This window comes from Hemiscyllium ocellatum, chromosome 10 (assembly GCF_020745735.1).
Source record: "Hemiscyllium ocellatum isolate sHemOce1 chromosome 10, sHemOce1.pat.X.cur, whole genome shotgun sequence".
NCBI lineage: Eukaryota > Metazoa > Chordata > Chondrichthyes > Orectolobiformes > Hemiscylliidae > Hemiscyllium > Hemiscyllium ocellatum.
In genome coordinates this window covers 75,041,413-75,062,945 of record NC_083410.1, presented here as the reverse complement: position 1 = coordinate 75,062,945, position 21,533 = coordinate 75,041,413, and the positions used below count along the sequence as shown (strand labels likewise).

Below are 21,533 nucleotides of genomic sequence, written 5' to 3'. Positions count from 1 at the left end.
TCTGCACCTTCTCCAGTGCAATCATGTCCTTCTGAGAGTGTGGCAGACCTGCACAGAGTATTCTATCCGTAGTCTAATCAATATTTTATGAAATTGTAACAAGACTTCCTTTTCCTGTATTTTGCACCAGGTTGATGAATGCAAAAAATCCCATATGCCTTTTTTAGCACCCTGACTAACTGTGCTGACACCTTCAAGGATCTCTGGATTTGTACACCAATGATTATGTGATTGACCAGTGATTGAACACCAGTGATATCATTCCCATATTAGACCTCCCAAACAATCCCAAACACCAATGTTAATGTCATCTGCAAGCTGACAAATTGTACCTTCTACATACATTATAAACGAGGGTCACAGTGAACCTTATGGTATACCACGTGTCACAGACTTTGAATGACAAATCAACTCTGTACCATCACTCTTTGCCTCCTATTTAATTTTGGATCCAGTTTGGCAAGTTTCCTTGCATCCCAGGGGCTCTTTCCTTTTGGACCAGCCTTTCAAGGGGCACCCTGCCAAAGGCCTTTCTGAAATCCAAGTAAAACACATCAACTTCACTGCCCTCACCAATATATATTTAGTCACCGTTTCAAAATGTACGTAGAGAACATCTAACAGTACAGCTAAGGAACAGGCCTTCACAGTATCTGTGTCAATCATGATGCTATTTTAAACAAATCCCATGTCTGCATGTGGTCTGTACTCCTCTATCCCCTGCCTGTCCACATATCTGTCTGAATGCCTCTTCAAAGTATCTGCTTCTACCATTAACCCTTGGCATGTTTTCCATGCACTTATCACATTCTGTATGCCTCACAGATCTCCTTTAAACTTTTCCATCCCGTGAAAAAGACTACCAACTCTATTCACAACTCTCTTAATTTACATACTTCCGCCAGGTGGCCCCACAGCCTCTGATACGCTAGTTACACCCGCTCTTATAAGCTATTACCCTCCAATCCTGGTAGCATTCTGATAAACCTCTTTTGCACCCTCTCCAAAGCCTCCACATCCCTTCTATAGTGTGGTGATCAGAACTGCACACAATACTCCAAATGTTTTAATACATTTTTATAAATCTGCAATGTGACTTGCCAGCATTTATACTCTATGTCCCGATGGATGAAGGCAAGCATGCCGTAAACCTTCTTTACCACCTTTTCAACATGTGTTGTCACTTTCAGATATACATGGACCCCAAGATTCCTCTGTCCATCAATCTTCCAAAGGGTCCTGCCATTTCTTTTTGCATTTAACCTCCCAAAACTTCACACTTGTCTGGATTAAGCTCTATCTGCCATTTCTTTGCCAAACTTTCCAACTGATCTATGTCCCGCTGTATCCTTTGACAACCTTCCACATTATCCACAAATCCACCAATTTTCGTATCATCTGCAAATTTTCTATTCAGACCACCTGTTATCATTTAAGTCATTGATATATATTACTAACAAGAGGTCCCAGCACTGATCATTGCAGAATACCACTGGTCACTATCCTCCAGCCTGAAAAACACCCCTCCACAATTACTCTGTCTCCTACAGGCAAGCTAATTTTGTTTCAAACTTACTAATTCAACAGACTTAATTTTCTTGAGAGGTCTAACATGAGGGTCCTTATCAAATGTTTTAGTGAAGTCCATATAGACTACATCTACAGCCCTACCTTCAATCATCTTCATCACTTCCTCAAACAAATTAATCAAGTTTGTAAGATAAGACCTAGGGGAAACTGTGATGGTATGAGGTGTGAGTTAGTGATGATCAATTGGGGAGCACTTCTTGAAGGGATGGAGGTGGATCGGCAATAGCAAACATTCAAAGAGTGCATGGGTGAACTGGAATAATTATTTAACCCCATCTGGTACAAAATGAAAACAGGAAAGGCAGCCAAACCATGACTTATAGTAATAGATCCAACGAAGAGGTACAAATTTGGGCAGCACGCTGACTCAGTGGTTAGCACTGCTGCCTCACACCGCCAGGGACCTGGGTTCGATCTCAGCCTTAGGCGATTGTGTGGATTTTGCACATTCTTCCAGTGTCTGCATGGGTTTCCTCCGGGTGCTCTAGTTTCGTCCCACAATCCAACGATATGCAAGTTAGGTAAACTGGCCATGCTAAATTGCCCATAGTGTTCAGGGATTTGTAGGCTAGGTACATTCGTCAGGGAAAATGTAGAGCTATAGGTGTTGGGGAATGAGTCTGGGTGGGATATTCTTCGGAGGGTTGGTTTGGGCTTGTTGGGCCAAATGATCTATCTCCACATTGTAGGGATTCTAATTCTAATTCTAAAACTGGCATGCAAAAATAGCACACAAAAGGAGTGGAAACAATTTAGAATTCAGCAAAAGACAAAGGGATTGATTAAGAAAGGGAAAATAGAGCGAGAGAGTAAAAATGGGAGTGAATATAAAAACTGACTCCAAGTTCTATAGGTTTATGAGGAGAAAAAAAGATTGAAGTCAGAAACAGGGGAGTTTATAATGGTCAACAAAGAAATAGCTGACCTACTAAATACATATTTTGGTCCTGTTTTCACAAAGGAGGTGACAAATAATATTCCAAAATATTGGGAAACATTGGGTTTAGTGAGAAGGAAGAATGGAAGGAAATTAGCATTAGCAGGGAAATGGTGTTGTGAAAATGGATTGGATTGAAGGCTGTTGAATCTCTAGGGCTTGATAATCTATATCCCAAAGTACTTAAAGTTGTCCTAGAAGTAGCGGATACATTAATGGTCATCTTCCAAGATTCTACAGATACTGGAACAGTTCCTCCAGGTTGGAGAGCTGGCTAATTTAATTTAATTCAATTAAGAACTGAATTTAAGAACTGAAAATGTGTTGCTGGAAAAGTGCAGCAGGTCAGGCAGCATCCAAGCATCTTCGATTTAAGAAGGTAGGGATGGAGAACACAAGGAAGTACAGATCAATCAGTTTGATATGGTAGTGGGAAAATGCTGCAGTTCATTATAAAAAAAAGCTAAATTTTTGCAAAACAGTGGTAAGATCGGATGGAGTCAGCATTGATTTGCAAAGGAAAATCACATTTTACAAATGTACAAGAATTCTTTGAAGATGCAAGAAGTTGACAAGGAGAAACCAGTAGTGTGGCTTACTTGGGCTTTCAGAAGGCTTTCAATAAAGTTCAACCGAAGACACTAGTTTGTAAAATTAAAGCACACGTATTTGAGAGAAGTGTATTAATATGGATTAAAAACTGTCGGCAGTCAGGAAACTAAGGATAGGAATGTACAGGCTCTTTTACAAATGTTGGGCAGTGACTAGTAGGACAATGTGGTGCTGGAAAAACACAGCAGGCCAGGCAGCATCTGAGGAGCAGGGGAATCGACGTTGCGGGCATAAGTCTTTCTTCAGAAATGAAGCTGGTGTTCCAAGCGGGCTGAGATAAAAGATAGTGGGGAGGGAATTTGGGGGAAGGACGCTGGGAATACAATAGGTAGAAGGAGGTGAGGGTGAGGGTGATAAACTGGAGAGGGGGTGGGGGCGGAGAGGTCGGAAAGAAGATTGCAGGTCAAGAGGGCGATGCTGAATCCGAGGGTTGGGACTGAGATAAGGTGGGGGGAGGGGAAATGAGGAAGCTGGAGAAATCTACGTTCATCCCATGTGTTTGGTGGGTTCCTAGGTGGAAGATGAGGCGCTCTTCCTCCAGGGTCTGGCGATGGAGGCGGCCAAGGACCTGCATGTCATTGACGGAGTGAGAGTGGGAGCTAAAGTGTTCAGCCACGTGGCGGTTGGGTTGGTTAGTGCGGGCGTCCCAGAGGTATTCCCTGAAACGTTCCGCAAGTAGGCAGCATGTCTCCCCAATGTAAAGGAGACCACATCGGGTGCAGCGGATACAGTAAGTGTGTGGAAGTGCAGGTGACTTTGCGACGGATATAGAAGGATCCATTGGGGCCTTGGAGGGAGGTGAGGGGGGAGGTGTGGGCGCAAGTTTTGCACTTCTTGCGGTTGCAGGGGAAGGTGCTGGGAGTGGAGGTTGTGTTGGTGGGGGGTGTGGACCTGACGAGAGTCGCAGAGGGAGTGGTCGAGACACCCACACCCCCCACCAACCTAACCTCCACTCCCAGCACCTTCCCCTGCAACCGCAAGAAGTGCAAAACTTGCGCCCACACCTCTCCCCTCACCTCCCTCCAAAGCCCCAAGGGATCCTTCTAAGTCCATCGCAAATTCACCTGCACCTCCACACACATCATTTACTGTATCCGCTGCACCCGATGTGGTCTCCTCTACATTGGGGAGACAGGCCACCTACTTGCGGAACGTTTCAGGGAACACCTGTGGCTCACCCGCACTAACCAATCCAACCGCCCTGTGGCTGAACACTTTAGCTCCCCCTCCCACTCCGCCAATGACATGCAGGTCCTTGGCCTCCTCCATCACCAGACCCTGGCCACACGACGCCTGGAGGAAGAGCGCTTCATCTTCCGCCTAGGAACCCTCCAACCACATGGGATTAATGTAAATTTCTCCAGCTTCCTCATTTCCCCTCCCTCCACCTTATCTCAGTCCCAACCCTCGGATTCAGCACCGTCCTCTTGACCTGCAATCTTCTTCCCGACCTCTCCGCCCCACCCCCTCTCCGGCCTATCACCCTCACCCTCACCTCCTTCCACCTATCATATTCCCAGCGCCCCTCCCACAAATTCCCTTCCCCCTACCTTTTATCTCAGCTCACTTGGCACACCAGCCTCATTCCTGAAGAAGGGCTTATGACCGAAACGTTGATTCTCCTGCTCCTCGGATGCTGCCTGGCCTGCTGTGTTTTTCCAGCACCACATTTTTCAACTCTGGTACTCCAGCATCTGAAGTCCTCATTTTCTCCCAGTGACTAGTAGGATACCACAGGGATCAGTTTCAGGACGCCAGCTATTCACAACATATATTAATGATTTGGATGCGTGAACTGTGTGTATCTCCAAATTTGCAGATGACACAAAGGTTGGTGGGAGGGTAAAGCTGTGAAGAAAATGTAAAGATGTTTCAGTGTGATTTGGCCAAGTGGAATCAGTGGGCAAATGCATGGAGGATGCAGTTTAATCTAGATAAATGTGATCTTAGCTACTTTGGTAGCAAAATAGGAAGGCAGATTATTACCTGAATAGCTATAAATTGAGAGAGGGGAATGTGGCTGAAGGTTAGCAAGCAGTTAAGAAGGCAAACTGTATGTTGGCCTTCATACCAAGTGTATTTGAGTACAGAAGCAGGAATGTCTTATTGCAATTACATAGGGCCTTAGTGGAACCACACATGAAAATTTGTACACAGTTTTAGCCTCCTTATGTAAGGAGGAATGTTCCTGCTATACAGGGAGGAAAGCAAAGCTTTACCAGACTGATTCTTGGGATGGCTGGACTGACATATGAGGCAAAGTCAAAACATTTAGGATCACATTCGCTGGTGTTCTGAAGAACTGAGGGGCTACCTCATTGAAAACTACAAAATTCTAAGGGTAGCTGCAGGAAGGGTGCTCCCAGTGACAGGAGAGTCCAAAACCACACAGTCTAACAATATGGGGTGAACCACTCAAGACGAGATGAGGAGAAATTTCATCACCCAACAGCGGTGTACCTGCAAAATTTGCTAACACAGAAAGCAGCTGAGACCAAAGCATTTCATGACTTCAAGGAGTTGGGTATAACACTTGAAGCTAAAGAGATCAAGGATGCATGGGAAAAGCAGGATGAGGTTATTAAGTTATTTGGCCAAATGGCCTACTCCTGCTACTATTTTCTCTGTTTCTATGTAACATTCCTGAGTTTCAGTCTGTGTGGATACCATGGCTGTTCTGTCTGGCAGGTGGGGTGAGAGAGGGTGGGGGAGTGGGGATGAAAAGAGGGACATGTTCACATGTCTGCGGTTTGGGAGATCTTTTTACATTAACTTAACAAAATAATATTCCTAGATGACAAGTTAAAATATTTAATGTATATCTAATCTACCCAAAGAAGAAAACCCAAATAAGATGCAACACAAATACACAAGGTAACATTGTTACATGATTATATTGTATACTAAAAAAGTTAATGAGAATGGGAAAGGCACCCCATGAAAATCAAAAGTCAAAGTCAGAGTCAAAGAGATGTACATCATGGAAACTGACCCTTCGGTCCAACCCGTCCATGCCAACCAGATATCCCATCCCAATCTAGTTACACCTGCCAGCACCCGGCTCATATCCCTCCAAACCCTTCCTACTCATACACCCACCCAAATGCCTCTTAAATGTTGCAATTGTACCAGCCTCCACCACTTCCTCTGGCAGCTCATTCCATACACGTACCACCCTCCGTGAGTATGAGTCCCCATAAGTCAAAGTTATCTGCAAAATAATTTCAAAAGGAACCCCAGGCAAAAAGAAATGACCCCGAATCGTTTCCAAACACTGCCAGGACAGAGATGAATAAATTCTTTTTAGGTCATTATAATAAATGGTAATAGCAATACAACTGTTTCGTGTACCAATGGACCAGAAAAAAAATACAAATAAGCAGGCCCACAGCAGTATATTTCCAACGAAAACTGTTCACTTTCAGTTATTTCTCCTGAATCAAAAGAACTGACAGAAGTAACTTCCAAGAGGTTAAATATCATAGAATTTTAGACTGCAGGAAGGTATTCGACTCATCATGTCTATATCAGGTCCCGAAATAACTACCCAGCTAGTTGCTGTCCTATCCCCGTGGCACTCTAACTTCATCACTTTCAAATATATATCAACACTGTCTGATAGAATCTGCCTCCATCACTCTCCCTGGCAAAGTATTCCAAATCCTAACAACTCGGAGTAAATAAGTTACTCTTCATCTCGTTTCCAGCTCTCTTGCTGACAATCCTGAAATTGTGACCCCAAGTTACTGACACAAATCTTGCTTCAAGATTATTTCATCCCCCTTCCAAACAAGGCTTTAAAATATGTTACTTTGTTGAATTTTTGAGGCACTCAGGCCAAAGCATCAACATTGCAAGTTACTTTCCACAAAGATTAAATATTTAGACTATTTCCATTTGTATTCCAAAATCTATTGATCCTGTTTGACTCTGCATAAAAACTTATTTTTATTCAATCGTAGAACATAGGTGCCGCTGGCTACCCAACGTATATTATCTGTCCACAGCCGCTCAAGAAGATGGTGGTGAGCTGCCTTCTTGAAATGCTACAGTCCATAAACTCCTTAGGAAGGGAATTCAAAAATTTCAACCAAGCAACAGTGACGAAATTTCACTGTCTTATTGCATTTGCCTTTTACTTCTTGCAGTATATTTACATCTTTATGTTTTAAGTAAACACAGGGATTCTTTTGCCATGAAATACCTGTCCACTGCCTTCTTCATTTCACATTGCTAAATAAGTCCACTGTCATAACCATGGAGCTGGGAATGATTCAAACCACCTAAAAAAATCAACAAATAACTGATCGCAAACCCTACAATACTGAACTCCACTTTTTTGCTTCAAATATGCCTAGATATTAAAAGAAAAATACTAGGTCACACAACAAATAAAACAGCAAACAACAAAATACCAGTTTACTTAACAAGAAATCTTTTTCCCAGTTCCAAGAACTGAGAAATAAATTAATCCAGCTATACCCACAGCAACAAAATCACAACACGTACCGAGTGTCTCTGCCAAGAACAACCCGAGCCACTTCCTGCAGATTCACAGACTCTTTGTCGAGAATACTGGTTAACACAGATTTCAGATCTTGGTCTTCTGCATTTGCTAGTTGTGTGGCATACACTTCCCATGCATGAGCAAGCATTTCTCCTAAAGGATCAACCAATTTCACTCCATTGTCTTCCTGTAATAGGTAGTAATAATTTAAGACAACATAATATACACCAAGATAAAGTTGCCTTTATAGACTGTTTTTCTGAGTCAATGGTCATTCACTGACAACATGCACCGAGACCCAAATTGCAGCAATCAACATTCCATATGTGGATAAAATTCATTCAAGTCTTCCATTGATATACAAATAGTAAAAACATGTAAAAAGAGGGACAAAAAAAACACATTTACATATGGAGGCAGAGGGAATAGCTGAGGTGCTAAATTAGTTCTTTGCATTCACCTTTTACCAAAAAAGATGCTGCTGCCAAGATCATAGAGAGAATTGAGATATTGCGTTGGCTAAAATTTAAAAAGTTCAAAAGTAGGCATTAGAAAAGCTGGCTACACTTCAAAGTTCATAAAACAATAGTATTGAATCAGATGCATCCAAGGATATGGAGGGAATCAAGACTGAACTTTGCTGAGGCACTGGCAGAAATTGTCTAATCTTAGATACAGGAGTGGTACCAAAGGATTAGAGACATGGAAAATTCTTTGTTCAAAAACAAAATCAGATGCAAGGATTAACCCAGCAACAATAGGAGAGTTTATCCTCAAAGCCATGGAAATATTTAGTTATGATAATGCAGGACAAAGTTAACAATTCCTTGAATAAACATGTATTAACTAATGGAAGCTAGCACATACTCTTTCAGGGAAAATTATGGTCAACTTACTTGAGTTTTTTTGATGAGGTAATACAAGTTGATGAGATAATGCAGGTTGTCAGATATACATGAATTTCCACAAAGGCATTTGACAAAGCTGCACACATAAGATTTGCCAGCAAAATTGAATCTCAGGGAATAAAGGAACAGTGGTAGATTCATTCCTGCTGTTCAATTAACAACTGGATAATTATTTGTGCAGAAAAGATTTACGGGGTTAGGGAACAAAACAGGGAAGTTGGGTGAAATTACTTGTTCTTGAAAAGAGATTATAATAGCCTCCTTCTCTACTTCAACGATTCAATAAAACTGATTTTAAATTTGCTTTATTGCTACACAAGTACCTACTTTTAGTATAAAATCACTTCCTTATGAATAAAAATGTAGCTTAAAGATCTTGCAGTCATTTCAGTTCCACTTTGTGCATAGCAAGAGAAACTTTACCTTACTTGTCAGAAACTGATTTTCTGTAACAAGTCAAGGAAACAAAAGCAACTTGCCTTCCCTCCTATTTTTGTCACTTGTAAATTTTGGCTCCAGTACATATATGTCCTTCCTCCAAGTATTGTAAGCATATTGTAAATAGTTGCACTCCCATCAATGATCCTGTGGAACTCTAGAGGTTACGGATTGCGAACCTGAAAAATAAGTCCTTTTTCCACACCCTGTTTCCTGCCCATCGGCCAGTTCTCTATCCATACCAATATACCACAACCAACACTGTGGGCTCTTATAATTTAACCTTTTGTGAGGTGCCTTGTTGAACTATTTCTGGAAGTCAAAATACAAGTCAAAATGGTTGAAACTTCATGGAAACCTCTAATAGAAAAATTAGACATGATTTCCCTTTCTTGAAGCCACACTGTCTCTGTTTGATTAAATTACGATTTCCCATATGTTCTGGTATTAGTTCCTTCAATAGAAAATTAAATGTAGTAATCTCTGGATTACTCTCAAGGTGGCAAGGTGGCTCAGTGATTAGCACTGCTGCCTCTCAGAGTCAAGGGTTCAATTCCACAACTGTTTGTGTGGAGTTTGCATGTTCTCCCTGGGTCTGTGTGGGTTTCCAATTTCCTCCCACAGTTCAAAGATGTGCAAATTAGGTGGATTGGCCATGGTAAATTGCCCCATAACGCCCGGGGATGTGTAGGTTAGGTGTATCAGGGGGATGGGCATGGGTGGGTTGTTCTTCAGTAGGTTGGTGTGGACTTGCTGTGCCAAATGCCCTGTTTGTGGGGAGCCTACATCTGAACTTGTGCCTCTAATTGAGGTACTCCAGGATGTGAGCACAAAAATTGTGGCTGACACACCACAGGAGTACTGACCCGGTACAGCACAGTGACAGATGTTGTCCATCAGCACAGGCATTAAATCAAGACTCCATCTACCTGTTGTAGGTCTGTTCACCGAGCTGGGAATTTGTGTTGCAGACGTTTCGTCCCCTGTCTAGGTGACATCCTCAGTGCTTGGGAGCCTCCTGTGAAGCGCTTCTGTGATGCTGCCTCCGGCATTCATAGTGGTTTGTCTCTGCCGCTTCCGGTTGTCAATTCCAGCTGTCCGTTGCAGTGGTCGATGTATTGGGTCCAGGTTGATGTGCTTATTGATTGAATCTGTGGATGAGTGCCATGCCTCTAGAAATTCCCTGGCTGTTCTCTGTTTGGCTTGTCCTATAATAGTAGTGTTGTCCCAGTCAAACTCATGTTGCTTGTCATCTGCGTGTGTGGCTGCTAAGGATAGCTGGTCGTGTCGTTTCATGGCTAGTTGGTGTTCATGGATGCGGATCGTTAACTGACTTACTGTTTGTCCTATTTAGCGTTTTGTGCAGTCCTTGCATGGGATTTTGTACACTATGGGGTTTTGCTCATGCTGGGTATCGGGTCCTGCATTCTGGTGAGTTGTTGTCTGAGAGTGGCTGTTGGTTTGTGTGCTGTTATGAGTCCTAGTGGTCGCAGTAGTCTGGCTGTCAGTTCAGAAATGCTCTTGATGTATGGTAGTGTGGCTAGTCCTTTGGGTTGCGGCATGTCCTTGTTCCGTTGTCTTTCCCTTAGGCATCTGTTGATGAAATTGCACGGGTATCCGTTTTTGGCAAATACATTGTATAGGTGTTCTTCTTCCTCTTTTTGCAGTTCTGGTGTACTGCAGTGTGTTATGGCCCTTTTTAACAATGTCTTGATGCAAATTCTTTTGTGTGTGTTGGAGTGGTTGCTTTCGTACTTCAGGACTTGGTCTGTATGTGTGGCTTTCCTGTATACCTTCGTGGTGAATTCTCCGTTCGGTGTTCTCTGTACCATCAGGTCTAAGAATGGGAGTTGATTGTCCTTTTCTTCCTCTCTCGTGAATCGGATTCCTGTGAATGTGAATGTGGCGTTGATGATCTGGTGTGCGTTCTCTATTTCTATTTTTAATGATTACAAAGGTGTCATCCACATATCTGACCAAGAGTTTGGGTTGAATTTGCGGTAAGACTGTTTGTTCTAACCTTTGCATTACCACTTCTGCTATGAGTCCAGAGATGGGTGAGCCCAACGCCACACTCGCAGGAATCCGATTCGCACCAACCTGCCGAAACGCACCCACCCAGACCCATTACCCTACATTTACCCCTTCACCTAACACTACGGGCAATTTAGCATTGCCAATTCACCTAACTGCACATCTTTGGACTGTGGGAGGAAACCGGAGCACCCGGAGGAAACTCACGCAGATACGGAGAGAATATGCAAACTCCACACAGACAGTTGCCTGAGGTGGGAATTGAACCCGGGTCTCTGGCCCTGTGAGGCAGCAGTGCTAACCACTGTGCCGCCGTGCCGCCCATGTGTCGAAGTTACAGCATAACAATACAAGAGAGGATTTATAGATACCAATACAGAAAATGCTGGAAGTCCTCAGGTCAGACTGCATCTACAAAGACAGCAGCAAGAATCCATAAAGCAGAAAGAGGAGAAACGAGCCATGAAAAATCATAAAACAGCAACAGTAAACAGAGAGCATTGAGAGATTACAAGGCAATATGAGGAGAGAGGGTGAGAGCAGGAAAAGACCATAACAAAACATGTGATAGGGCTACAAGATGTGTAAAGATGAGGCGTGAAGGTTCAGTTGGGGCGATAGAGAGTTATAAGGTAGCCAGGAAGAATCTAAAGAGAGAGCTAAGAGAAGCGAGAAGGGGACATGAAAAGTCTTTAGCTGGTAGGATTAGGGAAAACCCAAAGGCTTTCTATAGGTATGTCAGGAATAAAAGGATGACTAGGGTAGGTATCGGTCCAGTCAAGGATAGTAGTGGGAAGTTGTGTGTGGAGGCGGAGGAGATTGGAGAGACACTAAATCAATACTTTTCATCAGTATTCACTCAGGAACAGGACACTGTTGCTGACGTGAATATGGAGTCACAAATGATTAGAATGGATGGCCTGGAAATATGCAGGGAAGAGGTTCTGGGAATATTGGAAAGGATGAAAATAGATAAGTCTCCTGGGCCTGATGGCATTTACCCTAGGATCCTATGGGAAGCTAGGGAGGAGATAGCAGAGCCATTGGCCTGGATTTTTATGTCGTCATTGTCAACGGGAATAGTACCAGAGGACTGGAGGATAGCGAATGTGGTCCCCTTGTTCAAGAAAGGGAGTAGGGATAGCCCTAGTAACTATAGGCCAGTGAGTCTGACTTCAGTGGTGGGCAAAGTCTTAGAGAGAATGGTAAGGGATAAGATTTATGAACATCTGGATAGGAATAACGTGATCAAGGATAGCCAGCATGGTTTTGTGAAGGGCAGGTTGTGCCTCACAAACCTTATTGAGTTCTTTGAGAAGGTGACTAAGGAAGTGGACGAGGGTAAAGCAGTAGATGTTGTGTATATGGATTTTAGTAAGGCGTTCGATAAGGTTCCCCATGGCAGGCTAATGCTAAAACTACGGAGGTATGGCATTGAGGATACATTAGAGGTTTGGATTAGGAATTGGCTGGCTGGAAGGAGACAGAGGGTAGTAGTTGATGGACTAAGTTCATCTTGGAGTGCAGTTACTAGCGGTGTACCACAAGGATCTGTTTTGGGACCATTGCTTTTTGTTATCTTTATAAATGATCTAGAGGAAGGGCTTGAAAGCTGGGTAAGCAAGTTTGCGGATGACACAAAAGTCGGTGGAGTTGTGGATAGTGAGGAAGGAAGTGGTAGGTTACAGCGGGATATAGATAAGTTGCAGAGCTGGGCAGAAAGGTGGCAAATGGAATTCAATGTAGCTAAGTGTGAAGTCATTCACTTTGGTAGGAGTAACAAGATGATGGATTACTGGGCTAATGGTAGGCTACTTGGTAGTGTGGATGAGCAGAGGGATCTTGGTGTCCATGTACACAGATCTCTGAAAGTTGCCACCCAGGTAAATAGTGCTGTGAGGAAGGCATATGGCGTACTGGGCTTTATTGGTAGAGGAATTGAGTTCCGGAGTCCTGAGGTCATGTTGCAACTGTATAAGACTCTGGTGAGGCCTCATCTGGAGTATTGTGTGCAGTTTTGGTCGCCATACTATAGGAAGGATGTGGAGGCATTGGAACGAGTGCAGAGGAGGTTTACCAGGATGTTGCCTGGAATGGTAGGAAAATCTTATGAGGAAAGGCTGAGGCACTTGGGGCTGTTCTCATTGGAGAAAAGGAGGTTTAGGGGAGATTTGATAGAGGTGTATAAGATGATTAGGGGTTTAGATAGGGTCAACACTGAGAACCTTTTACCGCTAATGGAGTCAGGTGTTACTAGGGGACACAGCTTTAAATTAAGGGGTGGTAGGTATAGGACAGATGTTAGGGGTAGATTCTTTACACAGCGGGTTGTGAGTTCATGGAATGCCCTGCCAGTAGCAGTGGTGAACTCTCCTTCTTTATGGTCATTTAAGCAGGCATTGGATAGGCATTTGGAAGTTATTGGGCTAGTGTAGGTTAGGTAGGATTCGGTCGGCGCAACATCGAGGGCCGAAGGGCCTGTACTGCGCTGTATCTTTCTATGTTCTATGTTCTAAGAGATCATAGAGCAACGCAAGGATAGAGAGCAAGAGATCATAAAGCAGCTAGATTCACAGCAGACTTGGGGATCATCAAACTGTGATGTCACATGGAATCAGGCAACTGGTTAGTGAGTATTTTCTCCTTTATCTTTTGAAACATAGTTAATTTATGAGTAAATGTTAGGCTTTATTAACAGCAAGATTTAATAACTGTTGGAAAGTTTATTTAAATTATTAAAACGTATTATTTATAGATTAAGAAAAATAAATTCATTAACACATAATAAAAATGCAGAGCAAGTCACATGTCACATGGGAATTGATGAATGCTATCATGGTCCAACACAACCATTTCCGCAATATGTATCTGTGGTTTGAGGGGCTATAGCTCAATGTCAATAAGCTAGAGGCCAAGCTACAGACACAGCTTAGAGGCACAACATCATGGAGGCATAAAATAAATTCTCTAGAAGGCTATCATACTGCTCAGGATAAATTTATCGTACTGGGGAAATGGTAGGTACAGGCGGATATGACCACAACTAAGGCATTAAGCAGATCGAGAAGATAGAGTGGAGAAGCTAAAGTCCTTAGAATTGTCCAAAAAATTGAAGTTCTTGCAGACTGTATGGATGAGCGTAAAGTATGGAAGTTGGATGAATGATCTAACCATAGCACCCTGATAAAAAAAGAAATTCAAGTATGAGATTAGATTACAGTTGAGGATTTGGGTAGCACGGTGGCACAGTGGTTAGCACTGCTGCCTCACAGCGCCAGAGACCTGGGTTCAATTCCCAACTCAGGCGACTGACTGTGTGGAGTTTGCACGTTCTCCCCGTGTCTGCGTGGGTTTCCTCTGGGTGCTCCGGTTTCCTCCCACAGTTCAAAAGATGTGCAGGTCAGGTGAATTGGCCATGCTAAATTGCCCATAGTGTTAGGTAAGGGGCAAATGTAGGGGTATGGGTGGGTTTCGCGTTGGTGTAGACTTGTTGGGCCGAAGGGCCTGTTTCGACACTGTAAATAATCTAATCTAATCTAATTAGACACAGTTCTCTGCAGTTATGAACAAGAGGTCAGAAGGCTGTGCTGCCTGCTGGGTTCGAAGATTCACAATATCTGCTCAAGGTTGGAGAAGAATTTGAGCACAGAGAATCTAGCTGTTGCAGCCAACATAGCTTGGACTAGGAAAGAGGGTCTGTCAAGGAAATATCAGCTGCTAGAGACTACATTAAAGCACAGAACTTTAAAGCAATATTTTTTAGATTATTACCTGAGTCAGTAGCAAACGAATTTAGATAAAATAAGATTAGAGGGATGAATGCTTGACTCAAAGACTGAGATGGTTGAATGCGTTGACTCATGGGGATCAGTGAAAGTAGCTGAGAACAGTACTGTTGGGACAGATTTCACCTGAATTGTACTGGGACTAGAATTCTGGCAAGTCATATAATAAGGAAAAAGTGTGGACTGCAGATATTGGAGAGTCAGAATCGAAAAGCGTGCCACTGAAAAAGCACAGCAAGTCAGGAAGTATCCAAAGAACAGAAGAGTCAGTTCTTTGGGCATAAACCCTTCACCAGGAATTTTCACATAATGAGCAGAGCAGAGAGGGCTTTAAACTAAACAGTTGGGGGAAATAATCATGTGACAGGAAATCTGTTAAATTGAAGGGAAACAAGAAGGTAATACAGCGCAGTAGCAATTTGAATAACAGTTGGAAGGGAAAAAGCATGCTTGCTGATTTAATAATCCACGAGTAGAAATAGCCAGAGATTACATGAATGTTAAAAAGTCAGAATGAAAGGCTCTATATCTGAATGGGTGCAGCATTCATATCAAAATGGATGGACTGACAGCTCAAATAGAAATGTATAGAGACACCTGGCTGCAAGATGACCAAAGCTTGAACTTCAATATTGAAGACATTTTGATATCATGGAAAGACATGAAACTAGGAAAACAATGGTGACATTGCTCTGCAAGTTAAGAATATCCTTCCATACAATAGTTAAAGATGAACTTAGCTCAAAATAAAATGTAAAATCAGTTTGAGTAGAGATAAGAAAAAGAAGATAAGGCACCGTTTGTGGGACTACTCTATACTCTGCCTAACAGGAGCTACACTGTAGGGCAAACAATTGAGGAAAACAAAATGAGGTGTGTAATGTATAATGAAACTACATTAATCATTAACCTCATTATAAAGGTGCTTCTAGGCTACAGCAGTCATTCCTGGTCAAGTTTCACACTGAGTTATAAGGGAGAAGCGTGGGTCTAAGACTGACCTTTTAATTTTAAATTTAAATAAAATAACTACCAAAGTATGAATAGATTGTTGAAATGAACAGATTTGATAGGTCAGATAGCAAATGCACAATGGCAAACTTTTAAGGAGTTATTTAATAAGTTTCAGGAAGAATTGTGTCAATGAGAAATCTTCAAGAGACTGCTGATCATGACCAGAGGCCATGTGTAGTAGACAGCATACATGGTTACCCTGGGCCAAGAAGAGGTATATTGTGAATTTCTGAAATGGAACAGATGATGTTGGAAAAAGCCAATTCTGGTCTCCTGGATATAGGAAAGATAATCATGGAGCTGTACAGCATGGAAACAGAACAGTCGGTCGAACTTATCCATGCCAATCAGATATCTTAAATTAATCTCATCCCATTTGCTGGCAATTGGCCCATATCCCTGTAAACTCTTCCTATTCACATACCCATCCAGCTGCCTTTTAAATATCCTCAACTGTATAAGCCTCCACCACTTCCCATGGCATCTCATTCCATACTTGCACCACTCTGTGTGTGAAAAAGCAGCCCCTTAAGTTCCTTCTAAATCTTTCTTCTCTCACTTTAAACATATGTCCTCAAGTTTTGGTCTCGCCCATCCTGGGGGAAAGATATTGGCTATTTACCCTACCTATGCCCCTCATGATTTTATAAACTTCTGAAAGGTCACCCCTCAGCCTCCGACATGCGAAGGAAAATAGCCCAGCCTATTTAGCCTCCCTCAATAGCTCAAACCATCCAACCTTGGCTACATCTTCTTCTGGACGTAGTCTAGAACGAGAATCAGAATTTAATAGTAAGAAGACATTTTTTTTCTCAGTGTTGTTAGTATTTACAATTATGTTCCCTAGAGAGCAGACAAGGCCAGGTCATTAAATTTATTCAAGATGAGTTAAGTAGAAATTTGATCAACAAGGGTAACAAGAATAGGGGCGAGACAAAAGACAGGAGAGTGGAGTTGAAACCACAATCATGATCTTATTAAATGGAAGCCCAGGTTCAAAAGGGCCAACTGGTCAATTCTTGCTTCAAAGTTGTGTTCAAGTATTTGTTGTGGAACCATCAAATATGTTAGAATGTCAAAAACATTAGAAAGGGCATAGTGTAACATCGGTATTTTTCTGTCCTTCATCTCAGTCCATTCATAAATTAATTTCCTTTTGAACCTTACTTCTGGATTATGGGATGCTGTGACCATCACACCAATAGTTGATTTGGTTTTCTTGGACCTCAACACTGCCAGCAAACCCATGCGATACATCACATGATCCAGCTGTTCAGCCCTTGCACGAAATCCTGCTGTTCCATATTGAAGAACCAGTCCGACAGGTTTAGGATGTTGCCCAGAAAGCAATGTTACTTTATGAAAACAAGCCATATCTATTAAAAAGAAAATCACGTTTTAGTAATAAGGAAAGATTGCGAGGTTGCACAATCTGATCATCTCCAAATCCCATTCTAGGAATGTGCAGTAACCTTATCAGAACTCTATTCATGTTATTAATGAATGACATGACTAGATTAAGTTTGTCAATACTGTTCATATTAATCAGAATCACAAATGGCAGAAGCAGAGCTGGGTGCACTGAGCATAACACAGGAGTTAAAGCAGAGGTCAGAGGTACCTCAAAGACTCACTTGTGGCAACCGCAAACCTGGATTGAGTCTGAACATAATAAACAAGATCAAGTCATGGCAAGAGTACCCAGTGAAATAACTAACATATAGAGCAATTTCACAACCAGAGATAGAGCTAATTGGTGAGTAACTGTGTTTCAAGTTTCCTTCCATGTCTTTATTCTTTTATTATATATCTAAGGAATGATATACTAGCATTTGAGGCAATCCAGAGAAGGTTCTTTAGGTTGGTTCTGTTTATGGAGGGATTTTCTTATGAGGAGAGCTTGAGTGGGTTGGGTTTGTACTGCTTGGAGTTTGAAGAATGAGAGCAGACATTACTGAAACATACAAGATTCTTCAGAATTTGACAAGATAGAGATGCCAACGAGTGCAGAGCAGAGTGAACTTGAGGGCAAAGGCAGGAGCTTCCTGATAAAAGTCTGAAGAGCTGGACCTGGGTGAAGGTCAGTCAGAGTGGCAGCAGGAGGAGAACAGAGCAAACCTGGGAGTAAACAGTAGCAGGAGCTTGTAGATAAAAGCCTGAGGCCAGGGCCTGGATCAAGTTCAGTCAGAGCATCAGCAGAAATGAATACAAAGGCAGAGCTCCAGAGGTGATGTCACTGTGACATACAATTGGCTACTTAGGAATCAGGTTTAGAGATTGAGTGAATTTTCTGGCGGGAGATAGAGCATAAAGTACTTATTTTTGTGGTTTGTAGTTTGTTCAGAATAGAGAGCAGGAATGAAAAATCGGATTTTGGTGAATAGTGGGGAAGGTTTGATTTCTAGTTTATTGCTTGCAGTTGCCAGCGTTCACAATGGCAGGAGATCTCGGCCCTGTGGAATGCTCCTCATGCAGTGTCGATGATGGCCATGTATGCAGGAACAAATTCACCTGCAGCTCCTGATTTGCTGCATGGAATGGCTGGAGCTACAGATGAATTCATGATGGAGCATGCATGCTGTGAAAAGCATGTTTAGCAAGTCAGTCACAAGCTTGGCTCTCTCTCTCTTATTCCTGATGAAGGGCTTATGCTCGAAACGTCGAATTCTCTATTCCTGAGATGCTGCCTGGCCTGCTGTGCTTTGACCAGCAACACATTTGCAGCACACTATACGTAAGGGCTACACAGACAGAAAAGCATTGGATAACCACCAGGAAGATGAGTAAGTGAGCAGACAGTCCATTCCCTCTCAATCAAGTATATCATTTTGGACATTGTTTGGGGGCAGGTGGGGGTGGATGGCCTGTCAGGGGAAAGCAGCACCAGGTCAGTGATGCCACAATTGTCTCTGGTGCACAGCTCAGTGGGTCAAAGTAGTTGTATGGAAGTAGAGGACTCCATAGTCAGGAGCAGACAGATGTTTCTGTGGCCACGACTGAGATCTAGCATAGTGTGTTCCCTCCCTAATGCCATGGTCAAGGATGTCATCAAGCGGGCATAGGATATTCTAAAAGAGAGTCAACAGCCGGAGGTCATGGTCTGTATTGGTATTAATGACATAGAGAGAGAGGAGTCCCGCAATGGGAGTTTAGAGAATTAGATAGAAAACTGAAAAGCAGGACCTCGAAGGCTAATCTCAGGATTACTCCCGTGCCACTTGCCAGTGGACCAGAATTGGAATATAATAAGTTGAAGCGAGTTTTGAGAAGATTTGTAGCTCAGGCTGAGGTTTTGGATGTAGGTTTGCTCGCTGAGCTTGGAGGTTCATTACCAGACGTTTTGTTACCTTACTAGATAACACCTTCAGTGGGCCTCAGGCAAAGCAATGCTGAAAATTCCTGCTTTCTATTTATATGTTTGGGTTTCTTTGGGTTGGTGATGTCATTTCTTGTGGTGATGTTATTTCCTGTGGTGAAGTCACTTCCTGTTCCTTTTCTCAGGGGATGATAGATGGGGTCTAACTCGATGTGTTTGTTGATAGAGTTGGAATACCATGCTTCTAGGAATTCTCATGCGTGTCTTTGTTTGGCTTGTCCTAGGATGGATGTGTTGTCCAGTCAAAGTGGTGTCCTTCCTCATCCATATGTGAGGATACTAGTGAGAGAGGGTCATGTCTTTTTGTGGCTAGTTGGTGTTCATGTGTCCTGGTGGCTAGTTTTCTGCCTAACTGTCCAATGTAGTGTTTGTTTCAGTCCTTGCACGGTATTTTGTAAATGACGTTAGGTTTGCTCATTGGGGCGGCATGGTGGCACAGTGGTTAGCACTGCTGCTTCACAGCACCAGAGACCCGGGTTCAATTCCCGACTCAGGCGACTGTCTGTGTGGAGTTTGCACGTTCTCCCCGTGTCTGTGTGGGTTTCCTCCGGGTGCTCCGGTTTCCTCCCACAGTCCAAAGATGTGCGGGTCAGGTGAATTGGCCATGCTAAATTGCCCGTAGTGTTAGGTAAGGGGTAAATGTAGGGGTATGGGTGGGTTGCGCTTCGGCGGGTCGGTGTGGACTTGTTGGGCCAAAGGGCCTGTTTCCACACTGTAAGTAATCTAATCTAATCTAATTGTCTGTATACAGGAATTTTCAGCATTGCTTCGCATGAGGCCCACTGAAGATGTTACCTAGTAAGGTAACGAAATGTCTGGAAATGAACCTCCACGCTCAGCGAGCAAACCTACATTCAAAATATAATTGAATGCATGGCTGACGAGTTGATGGAGGATGGAAGGCTTCAGATATCTGGATCGTTGGTAACTCTAATCTGTACAAGGACAGGTTGCATAAAAACTGGAAGGGCACCAATATCCTTGCAGGGAGATTTGCTAGTGCCACACCAGAAATAAGGAATATAAAAGATAAAGCAGAACACCCATGGGATCATCAATTTCAGATCTCATAGCGGATGCAGTAATGCAGAGACTTGAAAAAGCTGCCTTCCCATCTATCCAACTGAAACTTTGGGTCTGCTACATGGATGACACCTTTGACATCATAAAACAGATCAAATTAGAGGAAACATACAACACCAATATCCTGACAGGCATAAAATTCACAAAAGAGGAGGAGAATGACAACAAACTCCCATTCCTAGATGTGACAGTTAAACGGACAGTTAATGGAGAGCCTCAAACCAGCGTCTACGGAAAAACAACAAATACAGACCAAACCCTTAACTTCAGAAGCAATCATTCCAACACCCACAAATGGAGCTGCATCAAGACATTATTTCAATGAGCTACATCATACTGCAGCACCCACAAACTACGAAAAATAACTATAGCGTTTTCAAGAAAAATAGATATCCAATAAACACAATCTGTCAATTCCTCAGACACAAACCCAAACAAGCAGACACAACGCAACCAAAACTAAAGCCACATTGCCTTACAGCAAAGACACATCAAAAATGACTTCCAGACTACTCAGACCCCTTGGCATTATGGCAACCCACAAACCTACCACCACGTTTAGACAGCGACTAATGAAACTAAAGGATCCATTAGATACTATCAGCAAATCTAACGCCATTTGTAAGATACCATGCAAGAACTGTAAAAAAAATTACATCCAACAAACAAGCAGGAAACTTGCCATCAGGAGACACGAACACCAACTAGCCACCAAAAGACACAATCCACTATCACTAGCTTCCATACATAACAGACAAAGAAGGATACCACACATCCTAGGACAATCGAAACAAAGACATTCATGAGAATTCTTAGAGGCATGGCATTCTAATGAGAACTACATCAACAAACACATCAATTTAGACCCGACCTACCTCCCCTTGAGAAAAAAAACGGAAATGACATCACCCACCTTAAGAAACCAAGACCGACAAATAGAGAGGCAGGACATACCACCAGCGCTTCACCGGAGACTCTCACTGATGATGTTACCTTTCAGCTCAGCGAACTAACTAACATACTTATCATCAACCTGAACTACAAATCATCTCAAAAATTGCCAGATAAGCTATGTGGGATAACAATGTGATAGCCATTACAAAAACTTGGCTGAGAGAAGAGCAGTGTGGTGCTGGAAAAGCAAAGCAGGTCAGGTCTGAGGAGCAGGAGAATCGACTTTTCAGGCATAACCCCTCATCAGGATTTCCAGCAACACACACTTGACTCTGGTCTCCCATATCTGCAGTCC

At 42.7% G+C, this 21,533-nt stretch overlaps 1 protein-coding gene across 3 annotated transcripts in view; it reads right to left on the bottom strand.

Annotated features, from left to right (window-relative positions):
- pgm3 (phosphoglucomutase 3) overlaps positions 1 to 21,533 on the bottom strand; it is a 117,068-nt gene that overhangs the window by 76,094 nt on the left and 19,441 nt on the right. For 2 of the 3 annotated variants that reach the window (XM_060831620.1, XM_060831621.1), the window contains exons 2-3: positions 16,993 to 17,201; positions 7,649 to 7,833 (exon numbers count right to left, since the gene is read on the bottom strand). In XM_060831620.1, coding sequence (XP_060687603.1) covers positions 7,649 to 7,833; positions 16,993 to 17,199 — 392 coding nt within the window. In that variant the 5' untranslated portion in view covers positions 17,200 to 17,201. The remainder of the gene's footprint in view (positions 1 to 7,648; positions 7,834 to 16,992; positions 17,202 to 21,533) is intronic. The other variant, XM_060831622.1, reaches the window with a different exon arrangement.